Source organism: Trichosurus vulpecula, chromosome 2, assembly GCF_011100635.1.
Source record: "Trichosurus vulpecula isolate mTriVul1 chromosome 2, mTriVul1.pri, whole genome shotgun sequence".
NCBI classification, from domain to species: Eukaryota; Metazoa; Chordata; class Mammalia; order Diprotodontia; family Phalangeridae; genus Trichosurus; species Trichosurus vulpecula.
Window position 1 is genome coordinate 436,060,728 of NC_050574.1, and position 20,566 is coordinate 436,081,293.

At 35.3% G+C, this 20,566-nt stretch overlaps 1 protein-coding gene across 5 annotated transcripts in view; it reads left to right on the forward strand.

Moving 5' to 3' along the window:
- The window catches only part of USP9X (ubiquitin specific peptidase 9 X-linked), a 257,781-nt gene that overhangs the window by 150,960 nt on the left and 86,255 nt on the right, over nucleotides 1-20,566 (forward strand). For all 5 annotated transcript variants that reach the window (XM_036744544.1, XM_036744547.1, XM_036744546.1 and 2 more), the window contains exons 15-18: nucleotides 938-1,025; nucleotides 16,084-16,426; nucleotides 17,428-17,523; nucleotides 19,226-19,437. In XM_036744544.1, the coding sequence (XP_036600439.1) occupies nucleotides 938-1,025; nucleotides 16,084-16,426; nucleotides 17,428-17,523; nucleotides 19,226-19,437 (739 nt within the window). The remainder of the gene's footprint in view (nucleotides 1-937; nucleotides 1,026-16,083; nucleotides 16,427-17,427; nucleotides 17,524-19,225; nucleotides 19,438-20,566) is intronic.

A 20,566-nucleotide genomic window follows, 5' to 3' on the forward strand; every position in this document is an offset into this window, starting at 1 on the left:
TTTAAGTGCCATCATCTGCCAAGCCCCTGTGGGAATACAAAGGCAAAAGATCATTCCTACTTTTAAGCAGTTAATGGTCTAATGGCGGAGACTACTTTTGAGGGAGCCTTAAGGGAGATCACAAAAGGTTTTCTTTAGAAGCTGGAACTTGAAGGAATCCAAGAAGCAGAAGTAAGGAGAGAAGAATATTCCAGGCCCGTAGAGGTGTAAGTGTTCTTGTGTGTGTAAAAGTAATGACTTCTCTTTCTAATGTTTTGAGTTGTTTTGGGGTTCTTTTTGATTGCCAACTTAATATGCATTTAGAAATGTACACTAGCACTTGGTATTGCAGCACTGGAGCTCAGGAGAGACTAGGACATAATATAAGTGTCTGCTAGTCATCTGCATTGAAGCGATAATTCAACACATGGGACTGGATAAAGTCACCAAATGAAAGAGGGCAGATAAAAAAGAGAAATAAAAACTAGGACAATTAATTGAAGGATGCCAACAGTTAATGACAATGCCATGAATTTCCAGCAAAAGAGACTCAGAAGAGTTTAAACATATAGGAAGAGAACTCAGGGTTTGCACGTCATCAAAAACCTACAGAGCAGAGAATTTCGAAGAGGATTTTCTTTCCATTGTATCTTCTTGTCACTCTGACATAACTGTTACGAAGCTGGATCACCACATCCCTGGTGTGACTGAATTTTTAAACTTTTATCCAGATTAAAACTTCATTTGTTTTTGGTGTATTGATGCTGCCTAGAGAGAAAAGATCAGTTGCTATAGGATTGGAATCTAGGCCACCAATATGCCATCTTTGTGCCATTAGGCATTAAAAAATCTTTTAATAGACTTTTAATAGTAGGTAGACCAAAATTTTTTAAAATTTCAAGTCATTATTGCTGTCTTTGAATATGTGTGTGTAATTCATGATTTTCTTAATTTACAGAGCATGGAGAATATGATCCACAAACTGTAAGACCAGGAAGTAGATATAGTCATGTGCAAGAAGTCCAAGAACGACTTAATTTCCTAAGGTTGGTTTTAAATTATTAGTGTTGCTTTCTTTAAAAAAGAAATAGGGAATTAATTAAATTGATTAACAGCATTATGGTTTTTGATTAGGTTAGCATTTGTCCTTTTCCCACGTTAAATTAATGGCCCCCAAAAAATCTTTTACCTTTTATGGTTAAATGTTTAAATTCTTCCTTCAAAGAATATCTAATGTTAAGCCTTTGTAATTGTTCATTTTTTGTTTTCAAATACGTGATAGAAGTGGGATTAATTTGAAAACATTAATGTATAATTGAGGGTGATGTTTCAAACTGAACATTTCTGTGCATATCAGTTTCAGAAGTAATAACTCGTGTGGTCAGAATAAATAGATAAAAATTTCAGGAGTAATAATAGCCTGTTAGAGGTTCAGTTTTTTTCATGCTTCTCTTCCTATAAATTAATATCTGTGTAGGAAATTTCCTTCTCAAACTTTATTTTATAATTCTGTTTGTTGACTTAACTAAGTATTTTAGTTATTGAACCTAATTCATCGTAAATTGAGTGGATCAAAAAGGTTGAATTTAAGATGTTGATATTTAATAAGTTGATTCACTTTTAAAAATTTACTTTTTTAAGTATGAACGGATAAAAACACAAGTGATCTAATTGAAGGACAATTTGGTATTAAAAACAAAAAAACAGTCCCAGACTGTCATGTCTGGAGATGTGGGTTCTAGACTGGTCTTTGTCACTAAATAGCTGTGCAAACATAGGCAAGTCTTGGACTCAGGGTAATTTTCATCATCCGTATAATGAGGCCCAGTTGGTTGGTCATGTAATTTTTACAGACTTGTTCCAGCTTTTTCACTCTTGTTTTGTGGACTTCAGGAACTTTCTAAATGAAATATTAGCTTTTTTCCTACATAAGAATGAAGAATTTTCAATTATTTGCAAATCAGAATTCTTGTAACTCAGTCATTTTATTGCTATACCATAGCAATATATTAAATTTGTATGTCGTGCTCTTTAATATGTAGCTAAGTTGCTGTAATACATCTTTTTGTGTTAAAATGATATAGTAGTGTCTAAACATCTAACAAATTAAAGATTCATTTTCCCCCTCCTTTTGCTAAGTGAAAAGGAGTACTTTTGTATCCTGATGGCATGGCCTATTTTAACTTCCATATTTACTTATTTAAGATGTGTGCTCCACTTATTTCCAAAGTGAATATCAAATAATGTAATAAGTATAGCGTAACGGAATAAAAACATCACATAAACTAGTTTAAAAGAAATAGTTTTTAAGAGGATCATTAAATGAGTTAATTACTGCTGAATAAAATTAAGGAAATTTTTTAAAATGTCTCTTCCGCACACTCTTCTGCTATTGCTCTAGTTTAATCAGTCCATCAAAACGCATTTATTGAGCATTTCTTATGTGTCAGACACTGTTGATGTCTGGGAATACAAAAAGCAAAAATAGTTCCCAATCTCAAGCAACTTATTCTAATGGAAGAACACATATACATCAGTAAGCACATACAAGATGCATGCATAATAGGTGGGAAGTAGCTTTAAAGGGAAGGACATTAATTACTGAAACACCTGAGACAAGGTCCCTGTAAATGGCAGCACTTAATTCAAGTCTTGAAGAAAGCCAGTGATTCTCAGAAGGAGAGGTAAGGATGTGAGAGCACTCCGTGAGCAAGGGACAGCTAGTACAAAGGAATGAAGGTGGGAAATCAAAAATTATGTGTGAGGAACAGCAAAGAAACTAGGTTGAGATGTCATCTGAAAGAAAGCTGGAAAGATAGGAAAAGGCAAAGTTTTGAAGAGCATTTTAAATACCAAAGAGCCTTATTTTATCCTAGGGAACCACTGGCATTTGTTGAGTGGTTGAGTTGAGGTAAAATACTTAGACTTCACTTTAGGCAAATAATTTTAGCAGCTGTGTGGGGCATAGATTGTATTGGGAAGAGATTTAGGGGGAGGAGTCCAATTAGAAAGCTGTTGCAGATGAGATGTGATTTGAGCCTGAACTAGATGGTTCTCATGTGAGTACAAAAAAAAGGATATACTTTAGAGAGGCAGTGGACAAATAAATTACAAGATTTGACAACTGATTTGTTATGTGAAAGCTGGGGATGACGCTGGGTTTGTAACCTGGAAGACTCAAAGGATGATGGTGCCCGTGATGATAATAGAGAACTTCATAAAAAGGGTGAGTTGGGAGACAGAGGGGAGAAAGATAGTCATCTGCTTTGGATATGTTGAGTTTGAGGTGTCTGGGACATCTAATTTGAAATGTGTAATAGGAAGCAGGTATTGGGGGATTCGACCTCAGGAGAGAAACTAGGGCTGGACATAAAGAATCATCTACATAGAGTTGGTAATTAGACCCCTTGAAGCTGATGAGATCACCAAGGGAGATGATAGAAAAAGAAAAGTAAAAGAACCCAGGACCGAGCTTTGGGGATCCCCGAAGATAGGGGCATGATATGTGTGATGAACCAGCAAAAGAGACTAAGGAGGAAATGTTCATCTAGTTAGAGGAGGAAGACAGCAATGTTGAAAAATGAAGCAAGACTATCTAAAAAGACGTTCAGACCCTCATTGGACCTGGGTTCAAGTTCTTTGTTTTCAGTAGCTTTGAGACTTTACACTAATCACTCAACCTTATCCACTTTAGTTTACTCATCTGCAAAAAAAAAACCCTAATACTGCTTATACTATAATAACTGTCTATCAAATGAAATGGGCAGCAGGAGACAGGGCCTGGAGTCAGGAGGAGTCAACTTCCTGAGTTCAGATGTGGCCTCAGACACTTAGGAGTTGTGAGTAAGTCACTTAACCCTGTTTGCCTTAGTTTCCTCATCTGTGAAATGAGCTAGAGAAAGAAATGGCAAACCACTCCCAAATCTTTGCCAAGAAAACCCCGAATGGGGTTACAGAGTTGGACACCCCTGAACAAATGACTGAGCAACAATATCATCAAATGAAATAATTTATGTAAAAAATGTACAAAACTACATGAAAATGTCAGCCCTTATTATTCTGAGCCCTGGCTTTTTATACACATATATGCCAATTTCCCCAGATGCCTTCATTCCATTTCAATTCAGTGAGCTTTTATTAATTATAATTACTTACACTGTACTAGGTTCTGGGGATATAAAGATAAAAATCAAAAAATCCCTACTCTTGAGGACCTTAACATTCTTTTAGAGGGAAATAACATATACACAAAAAAAGTAAACATAAGAAGTGATAAGGTAAGGAAAAGAAAATTCAGGAAGCTATAGGAAAATTTGAGAACTTATTAAGCCATAACAAGTAGAACAAATTAGGGAATGTGTCATAGAGGAAGGAAATGGTACCTGAGATGGGCCTTGAAATAAACTAAGGGTTCAGAGAATGAGGTATCAAGGGAGTGCATTGGCTAAAGAGGCGGGTGGGGATCGGATAAAGGAGGGTCTTACATTTTAGACTAGAGTTTCTAATGTGTCGTAGGGGCATAAAGATCCCTTGATCCACCAAAGATTTTTTGACAGAGCAGTAATATGATCAGATCCCAGAGGAAACTTATTTTGGCAGTTCAATGGATTATTGACTAGATTAACAATTAATGAGAGATCTCCATATGGTAGTATCCTTGGGAGTGGAAAGAAAGGTATAAATGTGAGAGATGTCAAGATAGAATTGATGAAAATCTATAACCTCCTGTGGGAGGTGAGACAAGACTCAAATATGTAGATGACTATGTAATATAGTATATTTAGCCAACACAGGGAAAAGTTCAGGGGGAAAGCAGTTTTAGGTGAAAAGTGCTGAAGTCTAACATGAGTCTTTGATGATAAAATCTTAACCAGATACTTTCTGCTTTGATTCAGGCAATCTCAGGAGATTTTGCCCATTAGAGAATATTCTTGCCAAACCACATTTCCTATGGTTGAATCTCTTAAAATTAAGGAAATAGAATGTACACGTTTTTTAGTTTGCTGCCGAATTTCCATATTCACATCAGTAGAAGGAAAAGGTCTGTGTAACATGTATGTACATGTGTATTTTTCACTAGGCATCCCTGAGAAAGATAATGTAGTTTGTCTTGTTAAGGAACTAGGTAAGAATAAAAAAGATTAAATTCTTCTATGTGTACCAAGTAGTTTAGAAAATGACATTACAGTCAGTGACTGAATTGTTGTGACTGGCCTCCATTGACCTTTCCACTGAAATTACACTTTTTGAAAATTGGATTGAAGGTGGGCTCTAAAATTTTGTACATAGGGTAGCCTGTTACCTAATAGTCAGTTTTCTTTTAATCAGATTGTGTAATGTCTTTCAAAAAGGTTAAATGATTAAGGTTTTTTGTTTGCTTTTTTTATCTAGTCACATCCCAGGACAAGATTTTTACTCATTTGGAAATGAATAAAAAAACACTCCTAGAGTTTTGTTTGTTTTTGTTGTTGTTTTAATGTATGCTTTTGCCATTTTGAACTTGAGGTTTTTAATTCTAGAAGTGTTCCATTCCTCATTTGGGCACACCTAATTCATATGTTCTGAAACAGTCTAACATGGTTGGTCCATTTCCTTATAATGTGGTAATTGGGACAGGGATCTCCAACTTATAGTAAAACCAGCAACTACTAGTGACCTATATACCTACTTTACCATCTATACAAAATTTGTCCGAGAATCATTTGTACACAAATTGATACCCTCAGTGAGGTTATTAGGAGGAAACAGGCAAGCTTTCATAATTGATATTCCGTAGTGGCATCACTTAATTCATAAGATCAAAGATTTTAAACTGGAAGAATTTTAGAGGTCATTAAGGTCAGTCTTTTCATTTCACAGTTGAGGAAATGGATGCCTAGAAAAGTTGCACCTTGCCTGGAGTTACACAACCAAAATGTCTGAGGCAGGCCTTGTACCCAGATCTTCCCAACTCCCAAAGCCACTTTTCTATTTGCTTCTGCATTCGATCTACTGGAACAAAACATTGCCTTCAAGTCTTTCTTCAAGCAAAGATCTATCCCACCCATATGCCAAAACCTTTTAAGATTCCTTGAATTAATTATAATCAATTATTTTAATTATTAATTAATCATATTAATTAATATACATAATTAATTATGTAATTAATTGTATTGATTATAATTACCTACATTGTACTAGGTTCAGGGGATATAAAGATAAAAAATAAAAATATTCCTACTCTTGAGGACCTTAACATTCTTCTAGAGGGAAATAACATATACACAAAAAAGTTAAATATAAGATAAGAAGTGGTAAGGTAAGGAAAAGAAAATTCAGAAAGCTGTAGGAAAATTTGAGAACGTGTTAATAAGCCTTAGCAAGTAGAAGAAATTAGGGAATGTGTCATAGAGGAAGGAAATGGTGTCTGGGATGGGCCTTGAAGTGAAGTAAGGGTTCAGAGACATAACAACAAAGAACTTTTTTCAATGTGCTGATATCATGCAAGTCATAAAAGAGGGAAATGTATATTTACCAAAAGTCTCTAACACAGAGATGAAGGGTATATCTTAGGCAGAATACAAGTTTAAGAGGAATTCTCTGGTTGGGGACATCTCCAAATGTTCCTGATATCACGGTGATATTATGGTCATGTTATAAAGCCTCAGATCTTTGCAGAGCCTCCTGGAATAGCTGCATAGCTATTCAACATTTTTTACCCCACCATCCACTTAGAAAATATCTATTTGTGTGGCATGCAGTTAGAGGAACAGCTCTAGAGTTTGTTCATCAGAATGTATATCAATGTATAGCTATCTCTGTTCCCTTCACCACCCCACATGGGGTGTCATGACTGAAGGAAAATTTTGGTGGCCGAAACCTACCTAGTTATCTTTGGGTTTACTGGTCAGATTTTTACCTTAAAGACCATGCCTTAAAAACCAATTCACTCTGGGTGTCATTGATTGGACAGCAGTAGTTACTTTTAATGGTTACTTTTTGGGCCCTCCTGGCTCAGAGTGAATGTAAATACAATTGCTCTGTTTTAGCCACCCCTCCCTCCCAGTTTGATTTTTTTTTTTTTAATTAAAGTATCCGTCCTCACTTCTTAAACAGACCTATTCGCTGAATGGGCGTTGCCTCACTCAGAATGAGAACTCAGACCTTAGCTTTAAAAAGACCAAGATCTCCCACGGCATCTTGGACTAAATGTCCTGATCTATATCTGGCCAGTGACTCTGGAAGAGAAAGTGAGGCTGATGCATAGGTTCCCAAAGTAGGTGATACTGCCCCCCTGGAGCGGGTTAGTAACCTCTGGTGTGATTGGGGGGCGTTGAATAAGAATAAAGGAGTGGTAGAAGTATAAGGAGAGAAGAGAAGAGAATTTTGAAAAACTTCATATATGTTTTATGTATTGTGTAACAGAGTTAAAGTCATAGTAATTACATTATTTTCCAAATAAACACTCCAAATGCAAGTTACAAGCAATCTCTGGTCCAGCCTGCTGACAGGTTTTAACAAGCAAGTGTTGGTAGGCGAGCCTGTCATGTATTTGTCAGGAAGTCCAGCATGCATCAGCAGAAATATATGTGTGTAATAACTTGTCTACAATATGATACTATACAGTTACGTGATGCAGTATTGCTTCATCAAAATTTCAATGCAGGGAAAAAACCACAAATTTACACTGAGCCATTAAGTTTAAGATGCATCTTTTTTTTAAAATTACATTTTCTTGAAATGATGCCAATTTAAAAAAAAAATGAAAGGGTTAAAGAAAGAAGATTTCCAGGGGGATACTAAGTAATTATTTTTAAAGGGAGCAGTAAGCCAAATAAGTTTGGGAACCTCTGGGCTGGTGACTTAGCAAAGCTCTCCATCACACAACTCCAATTCATTTGCAAATCACATCATCATCTTCTTGATGTCATGGTCCTCTGAGAACAAGGGACAAAGCACCCACAATGTCTATGACAAATAGTACCGATGGACAGTGGGTTCAGTCCAGAGTAAACAGGAGGTAGTAAGCAAGCTGGCTTGCTTTTAGGAAATTGAAAGGCCCAAAACTTTCCTCCAAGATAAAAGCCTATCTCTTTAATACCAGCATTATACTGGTGATGCTGTGTGGCTGTGAGATAAATAACACAGCAATCTCTGAATAATTAAAAATAAGTATCACATAGAAGGCAGTAGAGAGGTACATACATGATGGGTGTCAGCAAGCCACAGTATATAATAAATTAGCTATGAAGAAGAGTAAAAAATATGTCGTCATAAAGAATTGTATGGTAGAAAATGAAGATAGAGTGATCTTGGGCAAGATGGTATGTAGAGTTTCTGATTGTATGATATCAGGAGAAAATGATTGCTTCCAGCACATTGAGTCAACCCCTTATAATGAATTTATGAAGACCTGCTTTTGGAGCACTAAAAGTGCTTCTTGGAAGCTGAGGGAAGAAAGTACCGTAACCTTCCTTGTTCCTAGGACAAATAGGTAGTATGATGGGCCTTAAATCAGAAAGACCTGATTTCAGATCTGGCCCCAGACACTTAACAAATCCTCTACAATTTCCTTTTCTGTAAAATGGGGATAATAACCCAGCTTGGTTGTGAGGGTCAGATAAGACATTGACTGTAAAGCACTTATTACAGTGCATGACACATAGTAAGTGCTTTATAAATATTAGCTCCTATTGTTATTGTTTGTGGTGCATTGACCATATGGAACTGAACCCCTAGACTGGCACTTCCAAATACTTATTGAATGAATAAAAGAAGATAAAATAAAATAGATAGGAACACAAAAGAGCTACCAAGAAAATGAAAAACAATGCAAATTGATTACAAAATTTAGTCAAGGTTCTTTTTATTTTCTCCAAAGAGAAAAACAATTTACAAGTATCCTTGAACAACGAAAGATAAAAGTGGATTTCTTAGCTTTATCTTAGAACTTCTGACTTAAGCCCCTGGAAGAGAGTATACTGAGAGCCCTTTAGCTTGAGACTTAGAAATAAATCTTAGGCCAGAGAAATCCTTCAGAAGAAAAACTTGTGGTTCTGAAAAAAGTTTCCTCTGATCTTGGAGGAAACCTCAAATATTCTCCTACCACCCACTTAATCGTTAATTTAATTCAATTTACAATTCAAATAATAGATAAAAGGAAAGACCTTCCTTATCTTGGCCTCCTTGCCTCCTGTTGATAAGCAATTTTATTATGGTTTCTCCTAAAAAATAATTTTTAATGTAATCTGTTTTACTATAAGCTTCTTGAGGACAGAGACCTAATATTGTATTTCACCCAGGGCCTAGCACAATACCAGTTGCCCATAGTATTGATTCTTAGGAAATGTCAGCATTTATTGAGAAAATTTATACTCTCATAACTGGATTGTGGCCAGAAAGAAGCGACTATATTTTCTATTGATATTTGGTTTTTTAGTAATCAATAAGTGGCTAAAAGTAGAAAACATGTCTGGTTCGTATTAATAGCTGCTTATATTTGTATAAGCTCTTCATTAAAGCACACTAACATGCAATTCTCATGTGGTCCTCACAACCCAGGGAAGGAGCTAGAACAAGTACTGTTGTGTTCTGTTTTACATATGAGGGAATAGAGGAGGGTCATAGAACTTAAGTGACCTGTGCTAGGTCATGTGCCGCACCCCATGTCCAGTACTCCGTCCACTCTAATGTAGCTACCTGAATTCCACAGGAAAGAATTGTTGATTGATTCTAATTAGAACCAAACTACATAGAGGGTAACCACCTCCAAGGCTAAAATATTTTTATTGATGTGAAGAGTAATTCCCACTCTAACCCCAAACCATCACTCCCTCTCCCATGGTAGTTGTAGTTTTGATATAACAAAGACTGAATAGCCGAACTGATAATTGTACATTAGTGCTGTGGATATTTTTTCATGCTTGTCTGCCTTTCACAGTTGTTTTTTAAATTTTTTTCATTTCTACACTTTCAATTTTATTAATGTTTTATCTTTACATTATAAACAATTATAGATTATTTTCACTTCATGAGAGATTTCTTTTAACAAAATAAAAAGATTGTTAACTACTCATATAATGGTCTGCTTTGAAAGTTCATGCAGTATTTCAGATCTGTAGCACTGCCCTTCTATTTTAGAAAAAATAAAAATTGATATTTTCTCTCCCCTCCCCACTCAAATATGTTAAAAAAAATTGAACAAACAAAAAGGAAATTTTCTTTTTAATAAATATGCATAGTCAGGCAAAACAAATCCCCCAACAACTGCACGCAAAAACATGTTTAATTCTGTGTCCTAAATCTCTTACCTCTTTGTAATGGAGAGCATATTTTCTCATAATAGATCATCTAAAATCATGAATAGTAATTGAATTGATTATAGGTATCATAGCTTTCTCAGTTGTTTCTGTTCACACTGTTGTATAAATTGTTTTTATTCTGCTCATTTTCATTAATTTATAAGTCCAGGTTATTTTTATAATGTTGATATTAAAGTATGCATTGTTTTGCTTCTGCTCACTTTACTCCAAGTCAGTTTATAAGTCTTTCCATGTCTTTTTAAAATCCTGTATTTTATCTTATAATGTAGTAAGACTCATCACATTTTTATACCACAACTTATCCAACCATTCCTTGGTTATCTGACATCCTCTTTGTTTCCAGTTTTTTTACCACCACAAAATGAACTGCTGTAAGTATTTTTGTATTCCTCTTTGATCTCTTAGATATAGGCCTACCACTGGTATATCTGGGTCATGCTGTGGATATTTTCATATTTTTTATTAAATGTTACTTTCCCTATAACTAATTTTCCATAAGGCATAGATAATTTTTAGGATATATATACTTTGTGGAGTGAAAGCTAATTATAATGGCTGTGGTAACATTTGGTATATAATAACTATTTGTATTCAGAGGACAACCTACAGCAACTTTAGCCATCCGGAATTCTTAATGGCAGGGTAAACAACTGAGACTCATCTATAATCAGGAGCATGTGAATACAGTCATACTTTAGGAATGCTATCAGGAAGAACATTCAACAAAGGTGCAAAAGACTTTGAGTCAGACTAGGCTCTGCTCTTATAACTAAACTCATTTAGCCTTTCTGGGACTGGGCTTGTTCATGTATAAAATAAGGGTACTTAAGAAGTATTGAAAAAATTTTCCAGCTCAAGATAACTTAGGTTGGTGGGAAAGGTTTATTGCACTGGGATGAGAGTGGAGCTCATTGTAGCACAGGCCTTGCCTCAGGAAACCAGCAGGAGACCTTGGGAGCCACTGAATTAGTGGCAAAGGCAGCTGCTTCCTGAGCTCTCAGCCCACAGATAGTAAAGGAGTCGGACTGGTCAGGAGATTATTGGGGTCCCTTTGTTGGAACTGATTGTAAGGCTCTTGTGCCCTTAGTTGGCTCCAGGTCACAGTTCTGGGTGAGGAAGAACACTAACACACCAGAGCTAGTGGCTACAGGGGAGCTAGGACTCTGGTCACAGTGCCAGGGCAGAATAGGGTACTCGTGGTCACTCACAGACTAGAAATGTATAGGCCAGAAATGTAGTAAACACACCTATTATAAGATCATACCACTTTAGAAGAACTAAAAGCTTACAAACCCCCAGAATTAGCTCTGAAAACACTAGCACAAAAATCCTGAAGCTTGGGGCACTACCCCGTCCATCCCAGGAGCAGAGCCCAACTTTAATATAAAACTAAAAGTCAAGAAATAAGCTGGGAAAATGAGCAACCAACAATGAAAGATCCTGACCATAGAAAGTTACTGTGGTGACAGAGATCAAAACACAAACTCACAAGAACACAACAAAGTCAAAACTGCTACATCCAAAGACTCAGAGAAAAATGTGAATTGGTCTCAGTCTCAAAAAGAATTCCTGGAAGAGCTCAAAAAGGATTTTAAAAATCAAATAAGAGAGCCAGAGGAAAAATCGGGAAAAGAAACAAGAGTGATAGAAGAAAATTATGAAAAGAGAATTAACAGCTTGGTAAAGAGATAATTTAAAAAATGAAAAGCATTCTTTTAAAAAAAAAATCCCAGAATAGGCCAAATGCTAAGAGAGGTATAAAAATCCAATAAAGACAAGAACTCCTTAAAAAGTAGTATTGACCAAATGGAAAAACAGGTACAAAAATTCACTGAAGAGAACTCTTGGCCAAGTGGAAAAGGAAGTACAAATGCTCACGAGGAAAAAATTCTTTAAAAATTAGAATTGGACAAGAGAAGCTAACATCTCCATGAGACATCAAGAAGCAATAAAATAAAAAGAATTAGAAGTAGAAGAAAATGTGAAATATCTTATTGGAAAAATAACAGACCTGGAAAACATATCAAGGAGAGAGAATTTAAGAATTGTTGGACTACCTGGAAGCCATGTTCAAAAGAGTCTACACATTCCATTTCAAGAAATTATCAAGGAAAATGCTTCGATAGCTTAGATCTGCAGGGTAAACTAGAAATTAAAAGAATCTACCAGTTATCTCCTAAAAGAGATCCCAAAATGAAAACTCCCAGGAGCCAAATTCCAGAGCTCCCATGTCAAGGAGAAAATATTACAAGCAGCCAGAAAGAAACAGTTCAAATGTTGTGGAGCCACAGTCAAGGGAACTCAAGAATTTAGCAGGTTCTATGTTAAAGGAGCCTGCTTGGAATATGATATTCAGAGGGGAAAGAAGGTAGGATTTACTACCAAGAATTACATTACTGGGTAAAACTTCCCTTCAGGGGGAAAAAAAGAGACATTCAGTGAAACAGAGGACTTTCAAGCATTCCTAATGATAAGACCAGAGCTATATAGAAAATCTGACTTTCAAATACAAGATTCAAGAGAAGCATAAAAAGGTAAACAGGAAAGAGAAATCATAAGATTCTTACATGGGAAAATAATACAACTTCTAAGAACTTTCTCATTATTAGGGCAGTTAGAATGAGTATACATAGACAGATGGCATGTATAGGAATTGAATGTTAGGGATGATATTTTTAAAAAGTAAAACTAAGGGGTGAGAAAGAGGAATGCACTAGGAGGAAGGGGAAGGGGGCAGTAAAATGAGGTAAATTATCTCACGTAAAAGGGGTGTGAGCATTTTTTTTTAACAGTGGAAGACAAAGGGGTGGAGGGAATGCTTGAATCCTATTGTAGAAATCTATCTTACCCTACAGAGAAGTAGGAGCAGAAGGGACAAGAGAAAAGGGGGCTGATGGAAGGGAGGGTGGATTGAGGAAGGTGATTGTCAGAAGCAAAACACTTTTGAGGAGGAACAGGGTGGGGGGAGAGAGAAATGGCAGAAAATAGAATGGAGGGAAATACATAGTAGTCAAAACTTTGAAAAAGTTTTTACAGCAAGTTTCTCTGATACAGGCTTCATTTCTGAGATATATAGAGGTGCATGGATGTGAGTTGAATATGAGGGATGAGCTCTTAAAAAAAAATAAAATTATGAGATGAGAAAGAAGGATGCACTGGGAGGAGGAGAAGAGGAAGGTAGAATGGGGCAAATTATCTCACTTGAAAGAGGACGAAAGAGTTTTTACAATGGAGGGAAAGATAAGGGAAGTGGGCAGGAGTCCTTGAACCTTACTTATTGGAATTGGCTCAAAGAGGGAGTAACTTATACATTCAGTTGGGTATAGAAATCTTACCCTACATGAAAGTAAAAAGAAGGAAGATTGGGGAGGAGGGGTGTGTGGTGATAGAAGGTTGGGCACATTGGGGGAGGCAATTGCCAGAAGCAAAACTTTTGAGGATGGACAGGGTGAAAGTAGAGAGAGTAGGATAAGTGGCAAAAATAGGATGGAGGGGAAAAAAATTTATAGCAAGTATCTCTAAGGTCTCATTTTTCAAATACATAGAGACCTGAGTTAAATTTATAAAAATAAGAGCCATTCGCCAGTTAAAAAGTAGTCAAAGCATATGACTAGGTAGTTTTCATTAAGATTACTTAAAGCTATCCATAATCATATGAAAAATGGTTCTAAGTCACTATTGATTAGAGAAATCCAAATTAAAACAACTTTGAGGTACCACCCATCACCTATCGGATTGGCTAAATGGGAAAGAAAAGGAAAATTACAAATGTTGGGAGGGAACATGGGGAAATAGAAACACCAATGCACTGTTGGTAGTGTTGTGGACTGATTCAGCCATTCTGTAAAGCAATTTGCAACTATGCCCAAAGGGCATACCCTTTGACTCAGCCATACCACTACTAGATCTGTATCCCAACAAGCTAAAAAATGAAGAGGTGGAGTTACATCTACAAAAATATTCCTAGTGTTTTAAGGTATGGCAAAGAATTGGACCAAGTTATGGTATATGATTGTGATGGAATACTATTGTGATATTATAAGAAATGATGAGCAGGATACTCTTGGAAAAACCTGAAAAGACTTAACATGAACTGATGCAAGGTGAAGTGAGCAGAACCAAGGTGAACAGTGTACATAGTAACAGCAGTATTGTATGATGATCAGCTGTGAATTAGCTATTCTTTGCAATATGATGATCCAAGGCAATTTTGAAGGACTTATGATGAAAAATGCTATATACTTCCAGAGAAAGATTTGATGGAGTCTGAATGCATATATACAATCAAAGCGTACTTAAAAACCACCTTTACTTATTTATTTTTTGTCCATTTTCTTTCACAGTGTGATTGATTTTGAAAGATAATTTTGCACAACTGCACATATATAGCATATATCAAACTGCTTGCCTTCTAGTAAGGGGAGAAGTGAAGGAGGGAGAGAATTTAGAACTTAAAATTTTTTTTTAAACAGTGTTAAAAATTGTAATTGGGAGAAAATAAAATATTAAATATGACTAAAAAAATAGAGGATGATCATGACCAAAAAAATAAGAAGACATTATAATAGCTAATGATCCTTCTAGCTTTAGAATTCTGTGATTATATAACTATGGTAATTTTTTTAAAAATACAATGAAAGAGTGGGGAAAAGCCACCCTTGTTTTGTGTGGTTTACATTGCAGGCCTGGAACAGAGCTTTCTTCAGGGTCTTAGATGAACAAAACCTGTGTTTATTTGTATAAAAATTAAGCTTACTGATTTGACAAGCTTTGTTGTCTGGTTTTCTTGGTAACTTTCAGTTCTTTCAGTGTTGCAATTACAATTGAAAAAAGGGCAAAGGAATGGTGGGAGGGAGACCTTAAGGGGAAGAGAGCATTTACAACAGAGTTCTCTGTCACAAAGATATCTGGGACCATTACTCTCTTATTGATACACCTGATCTATTATAATCCTTAGTTCTCAAGAAAAACTTAGATTATGTATGTTCAGTATAATAGGTGTAGTAGGCCAAAAAAGGGTTAAGTATTTTTTAAGGATATTTTTAATCAAAACTAGTTAAACTATTTTTCTCTGTGTAAGGCAGTATGCATGTTATTATACAAGGTAATCAAAACCTTGTTCTGAAGCTTTATCTAGAAAATTCTCAGTGGGAAACCTCAGTGGCACTGTATAAAACAAGATCTTTTTAATTGAAAGCCTTAAAAAAAAAGAGGAGGAAGATACTTTCACTACCCAGTTTCATATTCCTGAGTATTTTTGAGAACAGAGCACATACAATATAATGCAGATAGTCAATAAGTGTTAACTGGATTGAGGGGAAATTTTTCTGTCTGAATAGTAGAATCGTAACAGTTGCTTTTAATCAATTCTACTTTGAATAAACTGCTATTTCAGTTCCATTTTAAGTGTGATTGTGACTGATGTTATAGGTGATAGGTACCGAAGTGGTTAGAGTGCTGAGCTTGGAGTTAGATCTGGTCTCAGACATAAATAATAGTTGTGTGACCCTGGGCAACTCATTTAACCCATTTGCCTTAGTTTTCTCAACTGTAAAATTGGAGTAATTAAAGCACCTACCTCACAGGGTCGTTGTGAGGATCCAGTGAGGTTATATTTATAAAGTGCTTAGTACAATACCTGACACATATTAGGTGCCTTCTAAATGTCTAGTCCTTTCTCCTCTCATTGCCATGCACCCTCTTTCCTGCACACACCTGGTGTATTCCTGTTTGATATTGTTTTTAGTCTAAGGGCATTGTCATGTATGAGGTATTAATTCCTAGTTTCTTGTCTCTTTTCAAGATTTTTATTGAAGGATGGTCAACTATGGCTATGTGCTCCTCAGGCAAAGCAAATTTGGAAATGTTTAGCTGAAAATGCGGTTTACCTTTGTGATCGTGAAGCCTGTTTTAAGTGGTATTCCAAATTGATGGGCGATGAACCAGACCTAGATCCTGACATTAATAAAGACTTCTTTGAAAACAATGTACTTCAGCTCGATCCTTCCCTATTAACAGAAAATGGAATGAAATGTTTTGAGCGTTTCTTCAAAGCTGTGAATTGTCGAGAAGGGAAATTGGTAGCAAAAAGGCGAGCCTATATGATGGATGATTTGGAGTTAATTGGTTTAGATTACCTTTGGAGGGTAAGTATAGAATTGTAAGGAAATATAGCATTTATAGCATTTTTATCTGCCATGATATTTGCTACACAGCTAAGAAAATAAAATGTTGACAAGTATATATGCCTAAATTTGTGCCTAAGCTGAGCAGTTATTTTCTTACTTCATTGCTCTTTGCTATATAGTAATCTTTGGGACTGCAGTAATTTTTTACCCAACCAGATTCTCTGTTAATCATCATAATTTGACAGAAATGTGTTTTGAAGTATTTAATGCTATATCTGGTTTAATGTCAACCATTCTGTACACTTAATAGGAAAGTACTACTTGAAACAGATTTTATCATTAGCATTCCATCTGTTATAATAGCTTTTATTGTTATTTTAGAGTTAAGTAATATTCTTCTAGAAATTTAAGCAAATTAAGACAGAAACTTTATTCAGTTGAAATTTAATCTTTATTGAGTTAGAAACTGTTTAAGTGACTGTATGAAGAAATATAGATGACACCCTCAGAATATTGAGTTTATTGTTCATGCCAAACTTCTATATGATTTCTTATCTCCTTGATTGAGATTATTGCCTGAACTGAACACTTGGCTACCAAGACATTGGTAATAGTAAAAGTGAAGAGTAAAGATGAAGGCACCTTTTGTCTTAGTTAATGTAGTTAAACATACTGTGTCTTTTCTACAGTTTATCTTAAATGAATCTCATTTTATGTGATTGACTAAGCGTATTATTTAAATTCAAGCAGTCTAATAGACTACCTTGCTTGTCAAAGATACTGTAGGTGGGATGTTTGTTGAGTTAAATAATTCTATTTCTTTTTTATTTTTTCCTAGCCATAAGACTTTATGCTTCTATGAATTTTAATTCTGCCTAAATTTGACAGTACCTTAAAATCAACTTGCCTTTGATCATCAAATACTCTATATGAAATAACCCAAAGAATCATGTAGATTTTAAAACTTGATCAAAATATATGTTTAGAATACATTAACATATAAACATTTATGACTCCAGGTTGTGATTCAGGGAAATGATGACATTGCCAGCAGAGCAATTGACCTCCTTAAGGAGATCTATACTAACCTCGGACCAAGGTTGCAAGTTAATCAGGTAAGAATGTTTAGGAGTTAAGTGTTGATAATGGGCAAATTTGTCAAAACTTTTACAGTTCAGCTTTTTAAAAGCTTTTTTGCTCATTCTTAATAAAATATAATTGGCAGCAGCATGGCATAATGAATGGGGAGTCACTGTAACATATTCTAACTATGTGACTCTAGCAAGTTACTTACTCACCCACTGCTCTCAGCCAGTCTCAAATAGAAACAGCTGCATATTGAGTTAGAAAACCACCAATTAATATTATCTGTGTTGTCTTGTATTTTTATTTATTTTGCTAAATTTTTCCCAATTACATTTTAATCTGGTTAGGAGTATCTCCCGCAAATTTGACACCTGCTTTTTCCACAAATCTGAAAACTCTAGGTAGAGGGTTCCCTATGTAAATGCAGTCATAGGTATAATCTCTAGCTCTACAGTTGTATAAATTATTTCTAGTGTTTTAGTAAAGAGTTCTGTGTTACCTGCCAAGTTACTGGTCTGTGGAAGCCAAAAGTGTAGTATTACATCAATTAAGGAGGAATTAATGCATCTTCCTGCTGTGTAATAACTTGGACATATAAAATTTTTCAACTTACAGTTCTCTAATTTCTGATCATATACAGTGTTTCTAGATAAAGGCAAAATGTTTTTATCTGTTATACTTTGTTCTTCAGAATGTAATACAAAAATTGTCATGACAGTCAATATGCCACAGACAGTCATAACAACAAATTCCTCATTTATTATAACTTGAAGATACATGAGTCCATTTAAGTCTTGGATTCTGTGCCAATTGTTGATGGCTGTGAATGTCAGCCTTTAAAAAATAAATCTGTTAAGGGACTAAGGAGAAAGGGCTTCATCCAGATTACAAAATTTCTTAGTTTGTCTGAAGTTTTACCAGAAACTTTTTTGTTTCAGCTGTTGATTTTTTAATTTAATAGTCCATTTTCCTGACCAATGGAGTATACTGACCACACTTTTATCTTTGATAAGTAAATTTTTATAATGCATCCAAGTTATTAGTTGCCAGTTTTTAATTTTCTAAGTATAAAAGTTGAGATGATAGATATTAGTTGAAATAGTAATAATAACTAAACTGTACTGCTCCTAATACCTACCCTAAAAGTTTTTTTAAGTAAATTTTTGGGATTAGTTTGTTTTCCTGTCATTTGTCTCTAAGAAAAATTAAATGTTATTTAAAAAAGAGAAATTATGTTTTATTAAATTTCTCTTTAGTAATATGCATATAAAATAGCACTGACCCAGCAATTATGAGAGTTGGTTCCAACACTTGGTTTACAGGCAGGTCTTTCTATGACTTGAGGAAAGTCGTTTAGGCAAGTGGGTGGTAAAGTGGATAGAGAGTTGGACTTGAAGCCAAGAAGACTTGAGTTCAAATTCTGTGTGAGCCTGAGCTAGTCACTTAACTTCTACCTCAGTAAAATGGTGATACCAGGACTTACCTCACAGGGTTGTTGTGAGAGGTCAAATGGGTAACAAATATAAATCACTTTGTCTTTAACTGTCATATGAAGGCTAGCTATTTTGCCCCCCAAGTTTAATTTTCCTCATTTATAGAATTGAACATATTTGAGTAAATGACTTCTGAAGTGCTTTCCAATTCTGACACTCCACAATTTTAAATAAATGTTATTTATTTAAATTTCAAGTCAGTAGCTTTAACCAGGCTGATACGGGCATTTTTCTTTAGGTAGCGATCCATGAAGACTTCATTCAATCCTGCTTTGATCGCTTGAAAGCCTCCTATGATACATTATGTGTTTTGGATGGTGACAAAGACAGTATTAATTGTGCTCGACAGGAAGCAATACGAATGGTGCGAGTATTGACTGTTTTAAGGGAATATATAAATGAATGTGACAGTGATTATCATGAAGAAAGGACAATTCTACCTATGTCAAGGTTTGTGAGAACATACGAACTTATTAAAATTTTTACTGATTATTTCTTTTAAAAACGTTCATTAACTATCTTCAGAAAATTAAGCCAGAAAAAAATTAAATAGCATAGTCTTCCAGTTTATTCCTTTTTCTTTCCAGATATTTTTGGTAAAAGAATTCCTACTTCTTGTAGTAGCCTAGTTAAGAGAAATATCATGTCTTCAAATTTGAAGGTTTTCAATTTCAAATTAGAGTTACTAGAAAGAATTAAAGTTCATTTTCTGTGTCCTTTGACAGTTTTTGGTTAGTTTTTTAAGTACCAAAGTGCCTCCCTCCCCACCCTGCATTAGAGAAGGCAGTCATCTCTCTTTCTCTTTCTCTCTCTCTCTTTCTCTGTCATACACACACACACACACACACACACACACACACACACACACACACACACTTTTATCAGTTCTTTTTCTGGAGGTGGATAGCATCTTCCTTCATTACTCCTTTGTAGTTGATTTGAGTATTTATAATACTCAAAATAACTTAGTTGGTCATAGTTCAAACAGTTTTGCCATTACTGTATTCCACATTCTCCTCTTCTCATTCTGCTCATTGGGCTCTTCATTATTTTATGTAAGCCTTTCCATGTTTTTCTAAAATCAGCCAGCTCATCGTTTCTTACAGTTCAGTAGTACTCCATCACAGTCATACCACGACTTGTTTAGCCATTCCCCAATTGATGGGCATCCCCTCGATTTCCATTTCTTTACCACCGCAAAGAGAGTTGCTATAAACATTTTAGAACATATAGTTCCTTTCCCTTTTTCCTTAATCCTCTTTGGAAATAGACCTGATAGTGGTACTGTAGCGTCAAAAGGTATAAGCAGCTTAATAATCTTTGGGCATAATTCTAGAGTTCTCCAAAATTGTTGAATCAGTTCACAATTCCACCTGCAATGAATTGGTGTCCCAGTTTTTTCACATCCCCTCCAACATTTGTCACTTTCCTCTTCAGTCATTTTAGCCAGTCTCTAGTAGGTATAAAATGATATCTCAAAGTGGTTTTAATTTGCATTTCTCTAATCAGTAATGCTTTACAGCATTTTATATGACTATACATAGTTTTGATTTCTTCATTTAAAAACTGTTCATATCCT